Source organism: Drosophila obscura, unplaced genomic scaffold (genome assembly GCF_018151105.1).
Source record: "Drosophila obscura isolate BZ-5 IFL unplaced genomic scaffold, ASM1815110v1 contig_208, whole genome shotgun sequence".
NCBI lineage: Eukaryota > Metazoa > Arthropoda > Insecta > Diptera > Drosophilidae > Drosophila > Drosophila obscura.
The window spans coordinates 3,017,719-3,037,892 of NW_024542799.1; the positions used below are offsets into that span (position 1 = coordinate 3,017,719).

Here is a 20,174-nt window from a genome sequence, read left to right on the forward strand (position 1 = left end):
CCCGTCACCGTCACTGGCACAAACAAAACATCAGGAAAAATCACGAATCATTTGGACAATGCAGCAAAAATGTGCAAAAGGCGAAAGCAAAGGCAAAATAGGGAAATCCATGCCTGAGCACATCACGTATTCGACATGTAAAATGCGCAATTCAATTTTGATCTAAACACGCATTATGCAGCATATTACGCATACGCCACGTGCTCGAGAGGGAGAGTCTATCACATAAAACAGTAGCAAATTTGAAATGCATGAGTTCTATGCGGAGCACTCCTTCCTGCTGCTTGCTGCTTCCATTCCATTCCGTTCCCTTCCCTTTTTGGCTGTCATATGAACGGCCTTTGCATATTGAAAATGTTTTCCTGCCGAAATGTGACAAACTTTCAACGATGTTGTCGGGCACACTGTTTGCTGGCTCTTTGCCAGATAGCAACTGCCGTGTGTACATACATATGTGTAGTGGCAGTGGCTGTGGCAGATACCTATCCGATGATTCCTCGGATTGCACACAGGGAGAAGCTGCCTCTAGGCAGGTGAAGGTGCAGGTGCATGTGCTAGTGCAATGGTAGTCTGTGGCACACTCTGGGTTGGGCTTCAATTAAAATGTTGCCAAAATTGCTTTTTGTTTGCAAAATAAACAAACCTTAATTAAATATAAATTGCGACACAGTGGGAATTTCATAGTGAACACAAAATATAAATTAATAACAAACATTCTGAATGGAATGTATGTACATACATATGTATGTGTGAATATATGTAAGTAGAGCTTGTGAATAATATTTAGTGGCAACTGCTACTCGGACATTCCGTATGAAAGGAAATATTAAACAAAGAATAAATCCAATTTAATTATACTTTTAATTGAGGTTTAATTGTAGTTCTATGCATTGTTGTCTCTTCATAGCCCAGAACTACTCATTCCGCCCAAAATAACTGGCATAAATCGCTATTTGGGTCACTGTTAAAACTGCTATTAAAAATATATATGTAAATGAGGAAAAAATATGAGTAAAATAAATGGAGGGGGCTGAGCAGGGAAACTTACTTTACGAACATCTGTATAAATGTAATCAAATGTTCGGGATTAAATTAAAATTCAAGTACAGTGCAAGCTCCGCAGTTAAAATCATTGAATATGAATATATAAATTTGAAATAAAAAGGAAAAACTTATCCCGAAAAAAAGACCTATAAAAATTAACATTTAAATTGAGCTGCAAAGAAAAATGTACAAACAAATATATTTACAAATTACCAAATGTAATCATAATAATATGTTAATTGAAGCACACATAAAAAGTTGTATAAAAAGAGGATAAATGAGAGATAGATGAGGGAAAGATACCATGTGTTCAATTGAGAAAAAAAGGGTGTATTAATGATTCCAAATAAATAACAACTCCGCTACAAAAACCGTTCTAGAGGAGCATTTACAATGCTCTTACAATTAAAATTCATTTGCAAAAATGGATAATCGAAACCTTTTATTATCACGAACAAATTGATGTTTGTTTTATTAGAAGGGAAACAACCAATGTTCTTCAATGTTCTATAAATGAGCAAAATATCTATCTATTCTTTGCACTTTTCTTTTTCCCATTTTTATCAAATATTTGCCCATTCCGCCAACTGTTCTGAATGCACTTTGTTTGAGCAACGAACGGGCGATGCGGGCTATGCGCCTCCCACTGTAGCCACTGTGGCTTGTTTGCAATTTGCATGAATCCGATCTGCAAATTCTTGGCAAAGTTTTGATAAGAGTATGTCAGCACATTGCAATCACTGCTCTCCCTCCTTTCACTCCTTCGAATTCACTTGATTGCGCTGCTCCATCTGCGGCTGCTGCTGCTGCTGTTGATGATGATGATGATGTCTGTCAAAAAGTTTTGCTATCAATTCGATTCCATTTTGACTTCATTTCCGAACTCCGATTTAATTAAATGCCATTCCACTGACGAGGGCAAATACACGGCTATAAATGTCCCATGTCCATCAGAAATTGAGGTTTTTTCGCACGCTCCCTACACATCTCCCTCTGTCCGCTATTTGTACTCGCTTTTTGTCTCTTTTTCTTTTTGTTTGAATTGCCTGTGTAAATTTAAACATTTTCATTTACTTGTCCGTCGCTGGCCCCCTTACCATTGGACCCATCTTTGCTGCCTGCCCCCCGCTGGTGGCTGTAACCGTATTCTCTCTTTCTGGTTTTCCCTGGGTTCTGGGCTCAGGATGTTGGCTTGTGGCTTATAGGCTCCTGGGTTCTCCGCGCGTTGGCGTTGCTCTGCTACTTTGTCATGCAAATTAACGGACGTATACTGTAGTGTAGCGACAACGCGACCACGACGAGGACAACTGGCAGCCGCAACTGGAACTGAAAGTCACACACAAAAGGATAGGCCTATGCCACACACGCAATCTCACACACACACAACACACATATGGAAGGAGGCAGACCCATAAATAAGCCATTGGGTGAGATTAGTGTGAAGGAAAATCGTATGGCATGTGGCATGTATGCCGCCCCCCCTCCCTCTATGTACAAGTAAAAGTATATTGAATAATTAATTTTTATTGATCGCAATGGCGATGGCGAATGGCGAATGGCGTTGACGGTCGTGTCCTGTGTGATGTCTCAGTTTTGGTTTATTAGTTTTTCCTCGAGCCCATTGTCTGTGGCTTGTTTTGTGGGGCATAAACTGCTATTGTTCACACTGTGTGTGCCACATAATTTCCTACACACTGCCAACCACTTCCTCAGCGAGGGGTGTGTGTGTGTGTTTACCCACCCAATTGTATCGCGCTAATAAAGTTAATGTGCTCGCTAAACTGTTGGTCATGAACCTCCGAACCCGTACCCACAGCCCAAGACCTAAAGCCATGCCCCACTGATCCAGGCCAAGCCCAGAGTCCCCAAGAGAGAATGAGAGGAAAAGTGCGCTAATTGCCTTTCAAGTTGTTGGCCAGAGCCAGAACAGAACCCTCTTGGGCATGTATGCACGCTCTTGGCCCAAGACCGGAACAACAAGTGTAATGGGAAACTTGTGTTGCATGAGTGGCAGAAGATTAGCTGAAGGATTGCCCCATGTAAGGTCATAATTAGCGTGTGACAGCAGCAGCTGAACCTATCCTATCCTATCCCATCCTATCCTATCCTTGATGTGAATCGTTTTATAATCCCTTTTTATCACATATCATATGTGAAATTCTTTAGCCCACAGATCTGGCTGTTGACCCCATCCTGGACTTAAGAGCGATATCCGTGGCCAAGTCAATGGCAAACCAAATATTTTGAGAAAGCTTAGGGAGGATTCTGTGTTCTGTATGGCTCCTTTGGGACAACGAGTGCTGGAAAAGCCCCTCATTCAAGTGCATTATGCTTCAGCAGCAGCAGCAACAGACGGACAAGACAGACAGTCAGCCAGGTAGCAGAACTGATTAAATATCCGGCATCTCCCGCGGTCTGTGCTCGGCATAATGCGAATTCGTGTAGGGAAATGTAATTTGAACACCAGAACAAACAGCAGGAAGGCTGCCTGACTGCCAGGATGTTGGCCAGGTGCTTGGGCTAAAAACAAAAGCCGCCGTTGGTTATTTGCTTTGGCAGCCAAAGGGAGAGGCAAAAGTGAGGCAGCATCAGCATCAGCAGCAGGTGGATGGATGCAGCAATGGAGGACACAACAAAGCCCTGGCAATGTGATTAAAAAATAAACGAGAGCACAGAGCCAACACACAGCCATGGGTACGAGTACTATGTGGTACAAGTATGGCATGTTATAGTTGTTATTACAATGGGAAATGGAGCATATTTCGACGGGGGGTGGGAACTATAAAGGTGGATAGGCTACAGAGGGGAAGGTGGCTTGAGGTGGGGGCACTCACCTCGTATCGTGTGTCGATTTCGGGCAACTTCTCCAGGAATTCCTCGACCATCTTCGCTGCACGTGCGCCGGAGCACACCAATTATACACAGTGAAACATACACACACACACACACACACACTACTACTACTATCAGGGTGCTAGACGCATACACATACTCAACGAAAGAAACTCTTTGGCACGCATGCAATTTTGCAGTATTTTTTCCACGATTTCGAGTCAAAAAAATTCTTTCTAAAATTCCCAAAAATATTTCTCCAGCTTTTGTTCCAAAAATCTTAAAGCTAGAACACCTGTTGTTTTAGTAGTTGTTTTTTAGTTTGTTGCTGTTTGTGTCGTGAAATTCGTTAGTTTCGTTTCCGTTTCCGGTTTTGGGATTTCTCGGGGATATTTCCCTTAATCTTAATTCGTTTTTTGCACTTTCCGTTTGTTGTCTTTTGTGATTGTCTGGCCCCTTGGGCATTAAGGGGGGAGGGAAGGGTGGTTCCTGGTCACTTGGCACTTGATTTGAAGGCTCTCACACTTTCGCACACACAAACACACGCACACACAGAGTCAGAATTGGCTAAGATAAAGACCAAAAGATGCAAGATACGAAGGATACAAAATGGTTGGAAATTGAGTGCTGAAGATGAAGCTGAAACTGAGGCAAATGCTCTCAAGCGTGCCACAGAATCTTCTGCTCGTGGGCCACAGTCGTCGTGCCAAAATGACGATGTCTCCTTCGCTGTTGCTGTTCTACGGCTGCTGCTGTGCGTCGTCTGTCAGAGTCTCCGGCAACCAAACGCTGCCCGTTCACCGTTCAGCACTAACAACAAACTGCAGAAAAACAAAACATTTATAGCCAGGCCAACAGCACCAGGGCCCGAAGACCGAGACGACGGATGATGTACTAAAAACTAGCCACAGGAGGTTCGACATCTGCCGAGGCGGCAACGGCAATGGTCACAGTGGCTTTGGCTGTGGCTTTGGCAGCATCCATTCCATCAATGGGATACCGATAAAAAATAAAGGAAGCCTTTAGCCTTCTCCAATGTGTGGCACATTTTGGTGAAGCGCCGGCGCGCTCCTCGCAGGGGCAAGCGACTCCTCGTCGCATCACACTCGGGCACTCGCTCTCTCCCGTTGTATGTACCCCCTCGACTTGACACAGATTTGAAGTTGCTGTGGAGCTTGGAGCCAACAAAACACTGAAAACAGCATCCAATCGCTGGCTGTGTGTGTGGATGCCATTTTCTGGCTGGAGTTGTGCGCCGCCCGAGTGGGTGGGGAGTGGAGTGCAGTGGAGTGCCTGTTGTGTGCGTTGCATGTTGCATGTTGTTTTGTTGTTTTGCATGCACTTGTAAATAATTTGCAGCTAACGAAGGCGGCGCCACTCAAAAGAAGGAATGGCTGGAGAGCTCTCTTCTGGCTCTTCTTTCAGTTGCTTTGGCTGCTTCCTCTGCTGGCTGGCTGGCTGCCTGGATGGAGGATATGTTTCTGGTTGCCTCAATTGTTTTTAAAAAGTGCACAAAGGAAGTAGTACGCAGATCTACGTAGAATGCTCCCCCCCCTTAATCGATTGCTGTCAGGCTGGTAATTATCACGGGCGACTCCCGCCCAACAAACCCAACAGAGAAACACAAACAAACCGCTTTACATCGATTCTGTTCCCCATGGAACGGGTAAGTACTATTTTTTTATGGCTCTCATTTGTTGACTTACCGAACCCATTTCGATTTCTGCCATCCTTGGAGGTGTTTTCTAGGAAAAGTTCTCAAGTTGAACTATGACCGCACGCTTTGGCCAGTCGGGACACACTGAAAGGGAACACAGCTAATCATCGAGTGCCGGGGACAGCCAAATGCTAGGTTGTGGCCTTAATGCAACAATTGGCTGCTCCCACGACACACGTCATCGTGGGGCCCTAAGTGACTGCACAACCCACCCACCCAATGCCATGGCCAATCGTCAGACGTGGGAAAAGAACAAAAACTTGTTGTCATTTGCACACTTATCATTCCCATACACCCATGCCATCTGCCCTGTCCTGTCCTGTCCTGCCCTGCCGTGATTATTAGTGCCACGGAACGAAACTTAAAATTGAAATTTAGCGCAATTTAATATTTGTTCAACGTATGGCAACGTGGCCATATAGAAACTTTTTCAAATATCCTTGAGCGCAGCTGTTGAAATGTGGTTTTGGTTCCAGCACCCGGACCCGGACCCGCATTAAATAATTTACGGCGGCCCCCACTTAGTATTGGACAAACAGAAAAATTATTAAAAGTACGTACGTCATTTGGTCTAGTTTGCGAAAATAAATGACAAAGGTATGTAAATATGTGTAAAATGTATGTTAAGCCTCCTCACATATTTACAGAATTGTTATTCCCATTGTCCCATGTTCCCGCCAACATTTGAATATCTATGGCCTGACCAATGCTGGCTGCTATGCCATTTAGTGTCGGATCATATAGTTGTCCCTGTCTCTCACACTGTAGCCTGCTTGCTGGCTGTTACAATGCATTAAAATTCTAAATGAGGAAAACGGCCTGCTTGCTGGCGGTTACATGCAAGCAGTGCATTCAAATGGGAAATTCACATATAGAAAACAAACCTTTGACTGAATTTTTCGTATTATTTGTATTTTGTAATGATTTTTCAATATAATTTCTGACAAACTTGAACATTTAATTTAATTTTTTCACATTACATATTTATAAATTTCATTTGTTACATTTTTCGTTCTTTCATTTGCAATGCTTTGTTGTATTCTGTTTGCTGTGTTTTCTGTTTGTTTTTGTTTTTGATAATCGCACACATGTGTTCCCTCTTATGTTATCTTTACTGTACTGTATTTTGTTTATTCTATTTAATTTATGGTGTATATTAATCAGCTCCTATCGATATTATTTATATATATATAGAGAGAGAGCGCAAGAGATGATGGGCTATAAAAATGTTTACACAATAGAAAAAATAGTTAAAGCATCGATTCACTTCGCTTCGCATCTCGCTCCTCGTTCTCCCTCACCCCCCGTATCGAGAGTATTCTGTACGTCACATTCGGTTCACCTCATTCATTCATTATTTGGTTTTGGGCTGGGATGATTCATGATTCAAACTTTAAACACTGCCAGAGAATCTGCTCTGTTCTTTATGGTGTTTTGTTAAGTACTATATGGTATATTTGTTTTATTCGTCTTCTTACGACTTAAATAGAGTTGTTGTGCTTAAGGTAATCGCATTTTGTGGTTGCTTTTCAGCTGCTGTTTCTGTTGCTGTTCCGACTTGTCCGAGAGTGGCTTCTTATCACCAGGAGACGGCATGGCCACGGCCACGGCCACAGCACTCCCTTGCGTTTGACTATATCTGTATAATCGCTTAGCTTATACTCGTATGATACGAATGATTGTAGGCAGGTGGTTGGGTGGTGGTTTCACTTGACGTTTGTTCGGCTTCTTTTGTTTATTCTCCTCCTCCTCCTCCTACTGCTCCTACTTCCATGAAAAAATGCTACCTAAACATTTAACTAATCCACTATTATAATTAATAAAACTTAAAGACTTACAAAGGAAACCCTAAAAACTGAACAGCCATAAAGTAATTAATTAAGCGCAATTAAAACTAACTAAGACCCGTGCTCATGGCAGCAGAGGTACTTGCACTGAGCGCAGGGGAGGAGGAGGAAGAAGCAGGTGATGAGGCAGATGCCTCCAATGTGTAGTTACTCTCCACAGTGAGATCCCACAGGCTGTGGCACATGTGCGGCTGGATGCCATGGAAGGCAAAGAGGAACTCCTTGTGATCGAAGCCAATCTGTCCGGCAATCAGCTGCATGGTGTCCGTTTTGCCAATCACATGCTGCAGGCTGGTGATCTTTGTGTGCGTCTCCGTGGCCAGGACGCCCGTGATGAGGGCATCGTCCACCCAAAAGTAGTTGGCCTTTTGTGCGGCCTTGAACAGCCGCCGCGCCACCTCTGGGGCGTAGACGATGGCAAATCCTGGACAATAGTCCGGATAATATCGATGCGGATACTCCTTGTACGTGACCCGCCACTTGGACTGGAAAAATAAACTCAAATTAGGAATCTGGAAACTGGAATCTGTCCCAAAAAGGGATATGCATCTCCTCCTCCTGTACTCACGCGATAGGATCGCTTAACCCTTGGGGCATTGACGGGCCTGCAGAGCAGCAGATCGGTCTCCAGCAGCATGGCATGCTCTGGCCGTGTGGGATCCTTCAAGTACTTGACCAACTGCGGCGTATTCATGTACACATCGTCGTCCACCTTGACCAGCAGCTGGGCCTGGGGACAGTTCTCGTTGAACCACTTGAGGGCCATCACATGCTTGTAGGTCATGTTGCGGTAGTCGTCCTTGAAGTTCCCCTGCACCATATCTCCGTTTTTGGCGTTCTCCTTCTCGAGGAAATGCTGCCAGCTGGGCCGCTCGTACCACACGTCCGCCAGCAGGAAGATCACTCGCAGGGGCGTCCGCTCGATGTACTTTCGCTCGGCCCACGTCTGTCGGATGAGTGACCGCTTCTGGTGGTTGAAGGGGGCTGTGTGCACGAGTATCAGGGCCTGGACATGGGCATCGCAGGGCGGCTGATTCATCAGATACGAGAAATTGGGCAGATCCATCAGATTGGTGGATTGCTGGGTTACGGTTGTCCGCGGTGCCACAGGCTGGACTGTCAGATTTAGATCTAAGCTATCGTTATTACTAGGGATGCGACTAGGGTCGTGTATTTGGTTTGGTTTGCTGCTCCAGCTCCTGCTCTCTCTCCCGACTCTTCCATTGGCACTTCGTGGCGGCGGCGACGACTCCTCTGTTCCGCTGCTCCCATCCATATCCTTCTCCCCTCCTGAGAAGGCTACTGCTGAGGCAGGGGCCTCTGTCTCCAGCATCAGGGGCTGCTGCACGCTCACCAGCCAGATCACGAGACAGAGATTCACGCAGATGACCAGCAGGCAGAGGGATCGCTTATCCATCATGCTATTGCTGTTGCTGCTGCTGCTGCTGCTACTGCTCCTGTAGCTCCTGTTGCTGTTGCGGTATTGATGCTGTTGCTGCTGCTTCTGTTGTGGCATGGATCTTGTGCTTGCTGTAACGACGTAGACACAGACTCAAACGGAAGCGTTTTCTGCGTGGCTTTGCCATTTAATTGGTACTCCGAGTGGCGACTGCAATGGCATAGGTAGAATGGCAAAAAGGTTTTTCGGTTAATAACACAAAAAAAAATAGAATTGTCCATCCCCCCAAAGGAAGCCCCAGCTCAGCTGCAGATAGCAGCAAATGCGATAATGGAATCAGCAATTAGTATAATTGATTGGCGCCATGCGCTACTTCGAGGCACTTCAATTTCCTAAATTGCTTTCGCTTGCAAGTTACGAGCTACACACGAGTGTCAACAGGTCGCACTCGAGCAGCGGCTGACCTCTGTCAGCGGATGACCACCACCCGCCATTTAGAGGGTCATCCCCTTAAGAACAATATTTGAGGACGTCATGGAATCGATGCACTCGGTACTCAGTAGTGCGGTAGCACCTAACCGCACACAACAAACGCACCTGAGGCATAATTAATTCAGGAGCACACAGAGAAGGAACACGCCCAGGGAGACCGCACACCTGATGGATTCCCTTGCGGGTCACAAGCTCAACTGTAAAGCGAACAAAAAAGGCCACCTTTATGGCAATAATCGAAAGTTGAAATTGAAGCGTGAATTCGGGGCAATCGAAACGCAGATAACTAGAAATTATTGATTTATTGCTGGCGGTTGATAGCAAAAGCATTGCTACCAGGAAAAAAGAAAGAAAAAACAAGCAATAATCAGCAACTTTGTTATCGTTTTGGTTTCAGGAATCTGAATCAATGTCGATGCCGATGACGTCGGATTCGTAGATTACCCTGATTGGAGAGGGCGAGCGAAGAAGAGAGTGTTTCCTTATCGGTACAGCAGTGGCATTAACTGCTGCATAGAAACATGGATTTTAAGTGCTTGCAATCGAAGCGGTTAGTGTTCTTTAAAATTGCTTCGTACCCAAAGATTATAAACCCTATATGAAGTAAAGAAACATTTATCTATGTTTGTAGATGTATGATAGATGAGGCCAAAAATTAAAAAATATTGATTTAAGGTGACAAATGAGATGTCCACGATGTCTGTCTAACGATGTGAATGAGCGAGTAGGCAGCATACGAGTGCGCACACCCATCGGTTATTTATTATTTTAAATTAGTGTAGTGTGTGCACTCGATAATAGCATTTATAATAGCAGCTACCGACTATCAACTACCAAATTGTCATCTAAATATTTCACTTCACATTCATGGAATAATGCAACTGTTGCGTTGGATTGATAATCCCTGAATATCATATGATACCATAGAAAAGGTGAAGCAATACAACATTTATTGCTTCAGTAAGTGCAATCGTTTGTTCAGTTCAAAGCTCTGTTGTACCATTAAATATCTATCGCAAACGTTCATGGACATGATTTGCAATGCACTTTGTTCGTCTGTTGGTCTGATTTATGGCGGAAACCTTTGTAGGAATCAAATCTACATTCAAATAGAAGCAAAATCAGCGAAAAAATATTTACTCAATCAATATATAATATACCATCAGACACAAAGGTGTCACTTGCCTATCTACAAAGTCCATTGAACCTTCTCCTGTCATAATTTAATTCATTATTTAAGGTTTTCTTTACCCACTTTTATGGTGCACGTACGATACGTATATTTTGTACGTATATGTATTTTAAAGGCAACCGGAAGACGCACTCGTGCACATGTCCGTAGATAGACTGCTCCACCAGCTCCCCAGTTCCTGTCACTGCACTGCACTGCACTCCACTCCATAGCCGGAGGCAGAGACAAAAGACTTCTCCTACCCCCAGTCACGTAGTTGCAACAAAAAAGTGCTGCGGTGCAGCACCTTCTTGGTGCCTTGCCACATAATTGAAATGTGCAATGTCCATGGGCAGGCAGCACGTGGTGCTACCACAGTTTTTCTTGCACCAGAACAGGGGAGCCCTCTATTGATAAATGTCGAATGTCAGTCCAACGATTAGATAAGGGGGTAGAACGGAGGGAAGTTCGATTAGCTGCGATTAGATTAGTCTTTCCAAAATATCAGGAGCAGAACGCTCAAAACCCCATAAAGCATGGGGCTTCGAAATGGGGCATAAAACAGCCACTGGAACGCGGGTATTAAAGTAGCAAAAAAGAGCGAAACGTCAACGGTCTGGTCTAAACACGAAACGTTAATAAACATTTTATATTCATGTAAATTCGTTCGGTGTTCGCCAGAGTCCAATAATAATTTCATACAGACATGGTTAATAATGTAAAAGGGTTGTTACTACTACGAGTACTCTACCCCTCGGACACAGTCCTGGTGCTCCTTCTTCTCCTGCCTCTCCTGGTGTTGCTCCTGCCCCTTCTCTTGCTGCTGTTGGGCGTGCAACTTCTGTTGGGAGGGTTGCCCCTAAGCACGCAATGGTTCAACAGCAGCAGCAGCAGCAGGGCTCAGTGATCAGGGTTCTATATCGCATAGAGTACGCCAGAGTGGAGTGCGAAGCGAAGTACGGCAGTGTAGTGATGGATGAGACCTGCCTCAGGCTATGCAAAAAAAAAAAACAAAACTAATTACTGCTGAACCTTTGACCTTTGCCAGCGCTCGCTCGCTCGTTCTTCCAGGGCCATCGCCATGGCTTAAAAGAACTCAAAAGCAAAACTGCAACTTCCAAGGGCGTTGGGGCAAATGCAATAATAAACTTCTGCTGTAGACTTCTGCGACTAAGAGGTGCGAAGGTTGCCACAAGAGTTGTTTTATAGAGAAATAAGGATACAAAGCCTTTCATTAAAGGAACAAACTACAAAGGGACCCATATTATAATCTACAAAAAGATACATTTATCCCACTGATTGTGCGCTTAAGACCAGGGAATTTCCTTAGAATTCTTCAACTGCTTTAAAATGCATCAATATCATATCTAATCTTGTGATAATTTTGTTCCTATGCTACTGCCATGTAAATCTCGCTTCAATCTGTTTCAAATGTCCCTTATTTTCCTGCCAACTCTCTCTCGCAGAAGTACTCTTTAGGCCTCCCAAAACGAGACCAGACACAGTGGGAAAAGGGGCAGGGTCTGTGGTGTAGAGGGGCATCCAAATGGTGTGTCAGCCAAGGGTCTGTGGGGGGGTCTGTGGTACGTCTGCCATTTGCTGGCATTTTGCAGTCGATAAAATGCCAACAGCCAACAAACAACAGGCCCAAAAACAACGTTTTTCAAGTCGAAGGTTAAATTTTATCGCGGTCGAAAAGGCAGAAGAAGCAGCCGGCAACAAAAGCAGCAACAAAGGTATCGTCTGCCTGCAGTCGGTCTTCTATTGTTTATCGAGGCTTTTGATTAGTTACAGACACTGCACACACCAGGCAGCAGAAGCAGCACTAGCAGCAGACGTGCAGCAGCAAGTAGATGCCCCTGCCCCATGTGGCTTTCAATTGAATGGCAGGCAGCGCGAAAACTTTTGGCTGCTGCCCAAAAACACTTTGAATGCCTGTCAGGTTGTCTCTCACTTTAGATACAATGCAATTTCTCCCTCCCCTCCCCCCGCCAAAGCAGAGATATAGTAAATATATTCGTACAACTGTATGGCAGGGGGCAGACTTTCATATGGGGACTGGGGACTGGGGAATGGGTTGAGTGATGATATTTCAAGTGGCTTTTTCGTATGGTAATTGCTATCAATTCCAGCCACGAAAAGTGCCAGGTGCTGACCCCACCACACATAAACAGATACAGATACATATGTATGTGTTTACAAATATTACTGGAATACATATATGAATCTATAGTATCTGTATTTACGTGAGAGATACTACGTTCGAGTGGCTCTGAAAGGCAGTTTACAAGCGCCTCGGCAATTAGCAGAAAGCGAATCGGAACAGACCAGAACAGAAACAGTGTGCAAAAATCTCACACAAAAATAAACAAACTACAAAATACAATGACAACAAATTGCAAATTGTTGTGCCACTCAGGCCCCCTAGTATCGCATTACGTATACGCATTCAGCATCCAATATACCCAGCAAGCAATACTACCCATTTAGCCATTGATAATGATGATATTTTGCAATTGCGATGTGTGGTGGAAATTAGTTGCAATATTGTGGTGGCTGTGTCTGGCTTTCAGATGGCTTTTATAAGCTCTTACGCTCTTAAGTTATTGCCAACATTGGCTCGAATGACTGTAAAACCGGTTGGGGGAATTGGTAATTGGAATTGCATTTCCCCTTCCATTTATTGTGGAAATCAACTATTTTTCTTGCATTATAAATCAGTTAGGTTTTAACTTTGATATTAAGTAGAAATTTAATTTAAAATGCATAGAAATAGATAAGTTAACAATCCCAACCAGCTGCAGGGTATCAGAGGAATTCCAAATTGGAAGAACGCTGATACCGCCCTAAAGTATTTGGGCGGCATCGTATTACTATGTTACATAAACATCCGCCGGTCATCAACAGCGTCTGCTCAAGGCGGCAGAATTGGGGACCGCTGCACGGGCAGCGCTGCCCAAGCTGGGGGGCAATTTTAAGCATATCATTTTTCCTATTTCGTATCTGTATTTTAGATTTATTCTCAATTTCAACTGAGCCAGATAATACAAAAATAAGTCTTTCACTGCCGCTGGCTAAAGCCTCGGCTTGAATAAAACTGGTAATATGTATTTACTTAATATACATATACATATATCCAAAACTGCTTGCTATAATCATTGTTCTTATCGGCTGCTTATTTACTTATTATCTATTATCTACTTATTCTATAGTATTGCTGATCACCATTTCTATATAACTATGTAGAAGAAAGCGATGGAGGATGTACGCAAATATTGATTGAATTGGAAAGAGATCCGAGGTTGGCTCCCATCAGATATGAACTGGAATTTCAATTAAATGTCATCTGGCCTGGCCTGCCTTATTGCTCATAAATCAACTATAATCCAGAATCAAGTGGAATCTTTGCTTTAGATGTGACTATAATTAAGCATTGCACTTCCTAAAATCTTTCATTTGTTCCGAGAGAGATTCTCATGCAATTATGAATAATCACCATCACCCCCCAATCATCATTGAAACGTTTAACAATTAAACAATTACAATTCATTTGAATTCAATGCATCACATATGGGCGGGCGGGGAACAACGGTTTTGTTATTGGGATGATGCGGGGGTATTGTTTGTGGTTCTATATATATGTATACACATATACAAATGTTGAACAAATGGTCACGGCAATTGCAGCAGCAGCAGCAGCGTTGAAATGAATGGTTGACTATCTATGGAGCAAAGGAATATATGTGTCAGAGGCTCAAGATCTCAAGTGAGTGCCCCATTCAAAGGCCCACTTAACATCCTGTCGCTACCCCGTCCTCGGAATGGAGAGTCAAGAGTGCAACCATTAGGCCGAGAATGGCGACGGCGAGACAAATGTCTCCCACATGTTGCCACACACAAATGCCATCGTGCATGCCACAAATATGTATGTAAATATATATATATATAAAAAATATCCAGACATGTCCCAGATGTCGGGCTGTGGGAGTGTACTCTCGAAAAATGTGAGTCAGCAGAGCGGCAGATTTGGCTGCGGTTTAAAGGAGTCCTCTGCCGCAGATTAAGAGGGAAATCGGGGGAAAAAGAGAGGAAATACCCAGACGCGAGGCCCAGGCTGCCAACAGCATGCTGTGAAAAATGACAGACGGAAAAGGGAAACACGGGAATCCCCCTGCCATTCCCATTATGCGGCTCTCGTTGGATGGAAATGCTACATAAATAACGATGCCAGACGTATAGATATTTAGCGAGTGTATCTGTGTGTACTCTATGTTTTTGTGTGTGTACTCTATGTGTGTGTGTGTGTGTGGGTGGATGGCAATGCAATAAGATGCAAACTTGTTAAACATCCCACAACACTGATCCCCCACAAAACAGACAACAACGGATGCAATCTGCCCCAAAATCCAACGACTGGATCCGTTCTGGTCTGGCCATACACTGTAAGAAATTTCGGGAATTGATTAAAAGGAAATGGGAAAGACAGTCGGTAGATGATTAGATCCCAGATGTATCATGAAATTGTACTGTAAAAGCTTCTTCGAGATCTGCTCCTTTGAGAAAAATTTAATATTAATCTGAGGTAAAAAATCAGTCCTGTCATTTTATCGATTTTTCTTTCTGTGTACGCCCCACAAAAAACATAATTAACTCTTGCTCTGTGGATTCCTTATGGTTCTCTTGTGTGTGTTCTGTTTCCATAAAGAACTCATAAACCCCACACAAACGGATGCCCCAAGCAAGGCTCAGGCCATGCGGTGTCCTGTCTATGAACAGAAGGAAAAGAGTGGCAGCAGGGAGGGGCATCAGAGAGAAATAGAGGCAGCAGCAGGAACAGCAGTGGGTGAGGAATACTCTAGTCACAAATGCATTTCACTTGATTGAAGGAAGAGGAGAGAGAAGAGCAAAAGATTGACAGACTGACTGACGGACTTACGGGACTTTTTCAATGACAAAACCCCAACTGGTGGCGCCACAATAAATTGCCAATTAAAAAGCACAGGGAAAATAGGAGGGAAAATGCAAAATATACAACAAAAGTCAACAAAAGTGAGGGATGATGATGAAAGTGGACGATGATGATAAAGGAAGGCCACACCCAAGTGGACAAGTTTATCCAGGGTATGTACGTCCGGGGTTGGTCGCTGGTTGCTGCTCGGTCGCTCCCTGGCACACGCTAAATAATTTATGAATACCTTAACTTTTCCTTTTCCTTGAGCAGCGAATGAAAATTTAATTACAAGTTTTTTCACGGATCCAGTCCCGCAGTCGCAGTCGCAGTCAATGACCAGAGTCCAGTCTGCCGCTGAACCCCCGGCCAAAACGAGTTCCATGCACGCACCTTCCTGGGGGGAAGAGAGAAAACAGGGGGGAAACGGAACACGGGATTGGGGCCTCAAATATTTGTGTATCTCCTCCATAAAGAAAGGAAAATTAAATAAAAACAATATGGAAATAAGTGCCTGTCTGACAGTCGGCGGCAGAGAAGTGATTGCGAAATAAAAAGTTGGCTTCCAAGCGATGGATGACTCACAGTCGCTCCCAGAAATTAAAATGTTCAGATATCAAAATATACATAAATGTAATAATATGTGTATGCATGCATGTACATATGTACATATATGCTTTTTTTTTATCGAAGTAATAGAATTCTTGATGAAACTGCTGAGAAGTGCAGAAACCATCAAAAGAACATAAGAAGGAAACTAGCTTTTAGGGTACCAAAATTTTGGATACTCTTTCCAAGCAAAAATGATGCTATATTGCTATTTTACTATGCTATATTAAGTTACATTTTCCAAATGTTTTTACAAAGTTTTCTATGAGCCAAAACGTTTAAGGTGAGAATAGAAAGGTCCAGAAATATAAAAAATTTACCGAGAATTTCTTATTTAATTTAAATAAACAAAGTTTGTTTAGCAGTTTATTCTCACTTGTACCATTCAGCAGTTTGTTCTTACTTGTACCATTAAAAATCATTATACAAGTATACACTGATTATACTTGTATAATGCCTTGTTGGAACAAACTGCTAAACAAATTTTGTTTATTTACATTAAATAAGAAATTCTCGGTAAATTTTCATATATTTCTGGCCTTTTCTATTGAAAACTTTTAATGTGGGGCATTATTTCGATACGGTGGCAAAAATCCATTGAGCGTGCACTCCATTAAGTGCTTGAAAATTGGAATTTGATTATATTTCTGTGCGTTAAAAACGTTTTCTGAAGGATTGGGTCTTAGGGCTATCATAAATCACAGGGTCACTTTCATTATCGTCTATATTTAGAATTTTTCCGCTGGCTGTCCGTCGTCTAGTCGTCTAGTGCTAATTGCTGATTAAGCTTTTATAGAAATTTAAAGTCGTAGCAAAGCAACGTTCCCATTTCAAAAGAGAAATGTAAATTAAAGCTAGCGTTGTCGAATTTGTAATACCCTAGCAATTCGGTGCTCTTTCTTTCATTGCGAGGAGAGAATAAATAGGAATAGTAAGAGAGCTTTGAGTGGCTTTGCTGGTCGATTGTTCCGTTTCTTTGGTGCTCCTGAGAGCAGTGTCATTTCTTGCTTTCTTTCGGGCATTCTGTACGGGCACTTTTTTGAAAGTTCACCCAGATAAAGTGTGAACAAGTGTCGGGCAGGGTATTTAAGTGTTCGTTTAAGATGACGCCCAAAGCCGGCTGCATCATAAGGCGGCAAAAGAGAAAGCCCAAGCTTAGGCCTGTGACGTAGGCAGACGTGCTGTCGAGCGGCTGGTACGCGCAGGGGTCACTGTACCTGTACGCGCTAATAAAACTGCCGCCGTCTAGTGGTCCCACCGTTTGGCCAGATATCAGTGGGGTGGGCCCGAAGAGCATAAGAATGCGAAGAAGAGCAGAAGCAGAATTAGTGGCAGTGGCAGAAGAAGAGCAGTAGCCAAAGCAGAGGCAAAAGCAGGGGATTAAGTGAACAAATTCCAAAATATAATAAGAGAGCGAGTGTGAGTGTGAGTGCGAGAGATAGCGAAAGAGAGAGAGAGAGAGTGTGAGCTTAACGCGGAAGCTGCTGTAAACCAGAAAAAAGCAAAGCTTTATTTAGGTGCCAGAGACCATGTGATAGACATTTTTAGCGTTTTTAGTGCAAATATATAAGGCACACACACACACACACACAGACACACACAAATTGATTAAAATTGTGGCATATTGAGGAGTGAATGATAAATACACACGCAGACGCCATACACATAAACATATGTGGACCGAAGCAAACACACTCCACAGTGCCGTCATTTACCGCCTGGCTAAGTGGGCGATCGAGAGAGTGGAGAGTGGGGCATAATACAGTGGGTGTTACCGTGGAGCTGGGCCAAAGGCAGCTGCAGACAAGGCCAAGGAACAGTCAGAGCCCACAGAGACAACAAGAATAAGCATGCGTGCCACCGTGCCTGAACTTGTTCAAGGTCAATCCATGCGACGCCTGTGACGACGACAGCCACATGCAAAAAAAAACAAACACAAAAAAAGAAGAAAAGAGCAGAAGAGAGGGAGAGGGCGCGCTAGCCGGTGCCAAAGTTAAAAGTAAGGGAAATAGCAAGCCGGAGAACAAATTCCACCAAAGAAGCGCAGCAGCAGCAGCAGTAGCAACAACAATAAACGATGGGGCCAAAGAAGAGCGAGAGAGAGTGAAACTAAAGAGAGACGACCGCGGGGACGGACACGCAACAACAATGGGCCTTCGATGATGCTCGACAGGCGTCGGGGTCGTGTGATAAGAAACGCCTTAAGTACTAGTCGGTACGTGGATAAACAAAAGGTGTTGCTCAATTTTGGTCAGAGAGAGGGGCAGGCAAAAAGCAGCAGCAGAGCGCCAGAGAGCGGCTCCACTGATTACTTAATTAAAATCAGACACTTACCTTTGTTGCTGTTGTTTTAAACGGCTGTTCTTCTCTCTCCTCTTGTTGGCACATCAAATTCAGTTGTAATCCTCTCAGTTTCACACACATGTATATACACACACACGCATATGCGGCAAGGACACGCCAGAGACAAGAACGAAATTCAAATTGAGAGCACAGGGGTGCTGTTTTTGTTGTTGTTGCTCCTCAGGCTGTTTGCATTTTTAATTAATTGTGAAAATTCACACGACACGCGCACCACACAAGTTTGGGGTAGAGAGAGAGTTACTGTAACCGTAAGTAACAGTTAACTGAAACGCCGTTGGTTACCCACCGACCGAGAACAGCAGGTCACACGCGCGCGAGTTCCGATTTGGATTTTGGCATCAATTTATTGGCAGCACTAAAATAATTTACGATTTCTTGCGGCTTGATAGGGTGGGGTAGGCGGGAGCATGCCTACATCCAAGCTGGAGGACACACACACACACACTCACGCAAACGCAGGCGAAAAGGAATGCACAAGATGATGAGAAGAAGCAGCAGCTAAAAGGATGCTGTACGTGGAATTTTTCGCACCTTCGCACTGTTCTTTTGCACGTCGCTAATTTGTTGCTAAATTTCACTAAACGTTTCTCAATACGATACGAGTTTGATATTGCACTAAAATACCGTTTATTGTTTCTTCTTTTTGAATATTCTAACAAAAACAAAAAACGCCCGCGGCACGACAGCAGCAACCGCGCGGACCAATAAATTCAACCTCTCTTTCCCGCTCTCTTTTTCGTTTGCGTCAAGTCAAGTAAAAAGAGAGCAGGCAAAGAAAGCGATGGCATGCAAATATCGATAAGGTGGTCGTGCCTCGATAGCCCTGTTTGGCCGGCACATCGATATGTTTCCCATTATATGGGAAATGGAGAAAGTTCTGCGCCAAGAAAGTTTCTGCCTGTCAATACATGGTATTTGAAGAAAATATTTGTGCGTGCCCCTTTTTTTCGGGAGCATATTGCAGCATGTGTTACGACTCACGCTCGTTGGAGCGCGCTGACCTTACCTCATATAGACATATACCACACTAGGGATGGCAAACAAATATCGATATGCTGGGCTGCAGCAGCCCAGCTGTTTTCAAAAGTACAATAAATTATTAAGGTAAAGAAAACAATAAAACCAATCAACACATTCAGCATTCAGCAGGATGGAACCACTGAATCTCACCTTCCGGAAAGTACAGCAGTTATTCTCAGTCATGGCTAGGACATCACCTGGAATCTGTGGGATCCTTTTGGGAAGAACGTAAACAGATTCCGAGAAAGCGTTCCATTTGTTTTATAATTTAATTTTTACCTTTTTAGCTGACAGCAGTGAAGGGAATAGCAGCAGCAGCCGGGACTGTTCCATGAGTCTATGTGGATAAAAGTAGCTTGGATGAGTGGGAAGTGTTCGTCCCTGCCCTGAAGGCTTACGATAACATAACACAAACTAGAACGATAATGACAGGACTGTTGCATGAGCACCTTTGCCAAGATGGTGCCGTGGTGGTCTAGTGCATTGACGCATCCACCCGGGGCAGACCGGACCCCGTACGCAGCGCCAACGAAGTGCAAAAAAATCAGCTGTATCTCCGCTCAATCAGCGTCCTACAAGGGCCACGACAACCAAATGGCAATTGAGCAAATCTAAAGCACCGACAGCTTCAAAGATCCAGGTCATATGGTCCATATGACACTGAGGGCGCAGGAAAGTCCATCAGAAAGGAGTTGCTGAATAAGTGACCCAAGGGTAACGTGGCAAGCAGA

The 20,174-nt window shown here is 43.8% G+C and overlaps 1 protein-coding gene across 2 annotated transcripts; it reads right to left on the bottom strand.

Annotated features, from left to right (window-relative positions):
- Positions 1 to 6,653: 6,653 nt before the first annotated feature.
- LOC111074774 (beta-1,3-galactosyltransferase 4) lies at positions 6,654 to 18,859 on the bottom strand. 2 transcript variants are annotated; one of them, XM_022367709.2, is made up of 3 exons: positions 18,394 to 18,859; positions 8,009 to 9,049; positions 6,654 to 7,925 (listed from the first exon to the last, which is right to left on the bottom strand). In XM_022367709.2, exons 2-3 carry the CDS (start codon positions 8,954 to 8,956, stop codon positions 7,488 to 7,490), a joined length of 1,386 nt encoding a protein of 461 aa, XP_022223401.2. In that variant the 5' UTR covers positions 8,957 to 9,049; positions 18,394 to 18,859; the 3' UTR covers positions 6,654 to 7,487. The 2 variants fall into 2 exon arrangements, with proteins under 2 accessions (XP_022223401.2, XP_022223402.2); XM_022367710.2 differs by lacking the exon at positions 18,394 to 18,859 and adding an exon at positions 9,437 to 9,527.
- Positions 18,860 to 20,174: the final 1,315 nt, after the last annotated feature.

Bases quoted from the DNA above. Each gene is read 5' to 3' on its own strand.
- LOC111074774 (XM_022367709.2), bottom strand. From the start codon at position 8,956: ATGCCACAACAGAAGCAGCAGCAACAGCATCAATACCGCAACAGCAAC. The intron at 7,926-8,008 runs GTGAGTACAGGA...TTATTTTTCCAG, and splicing joins GGGTTAAGCGATCCTATCGC to TCCAAGTGGCGGGTCACGTA.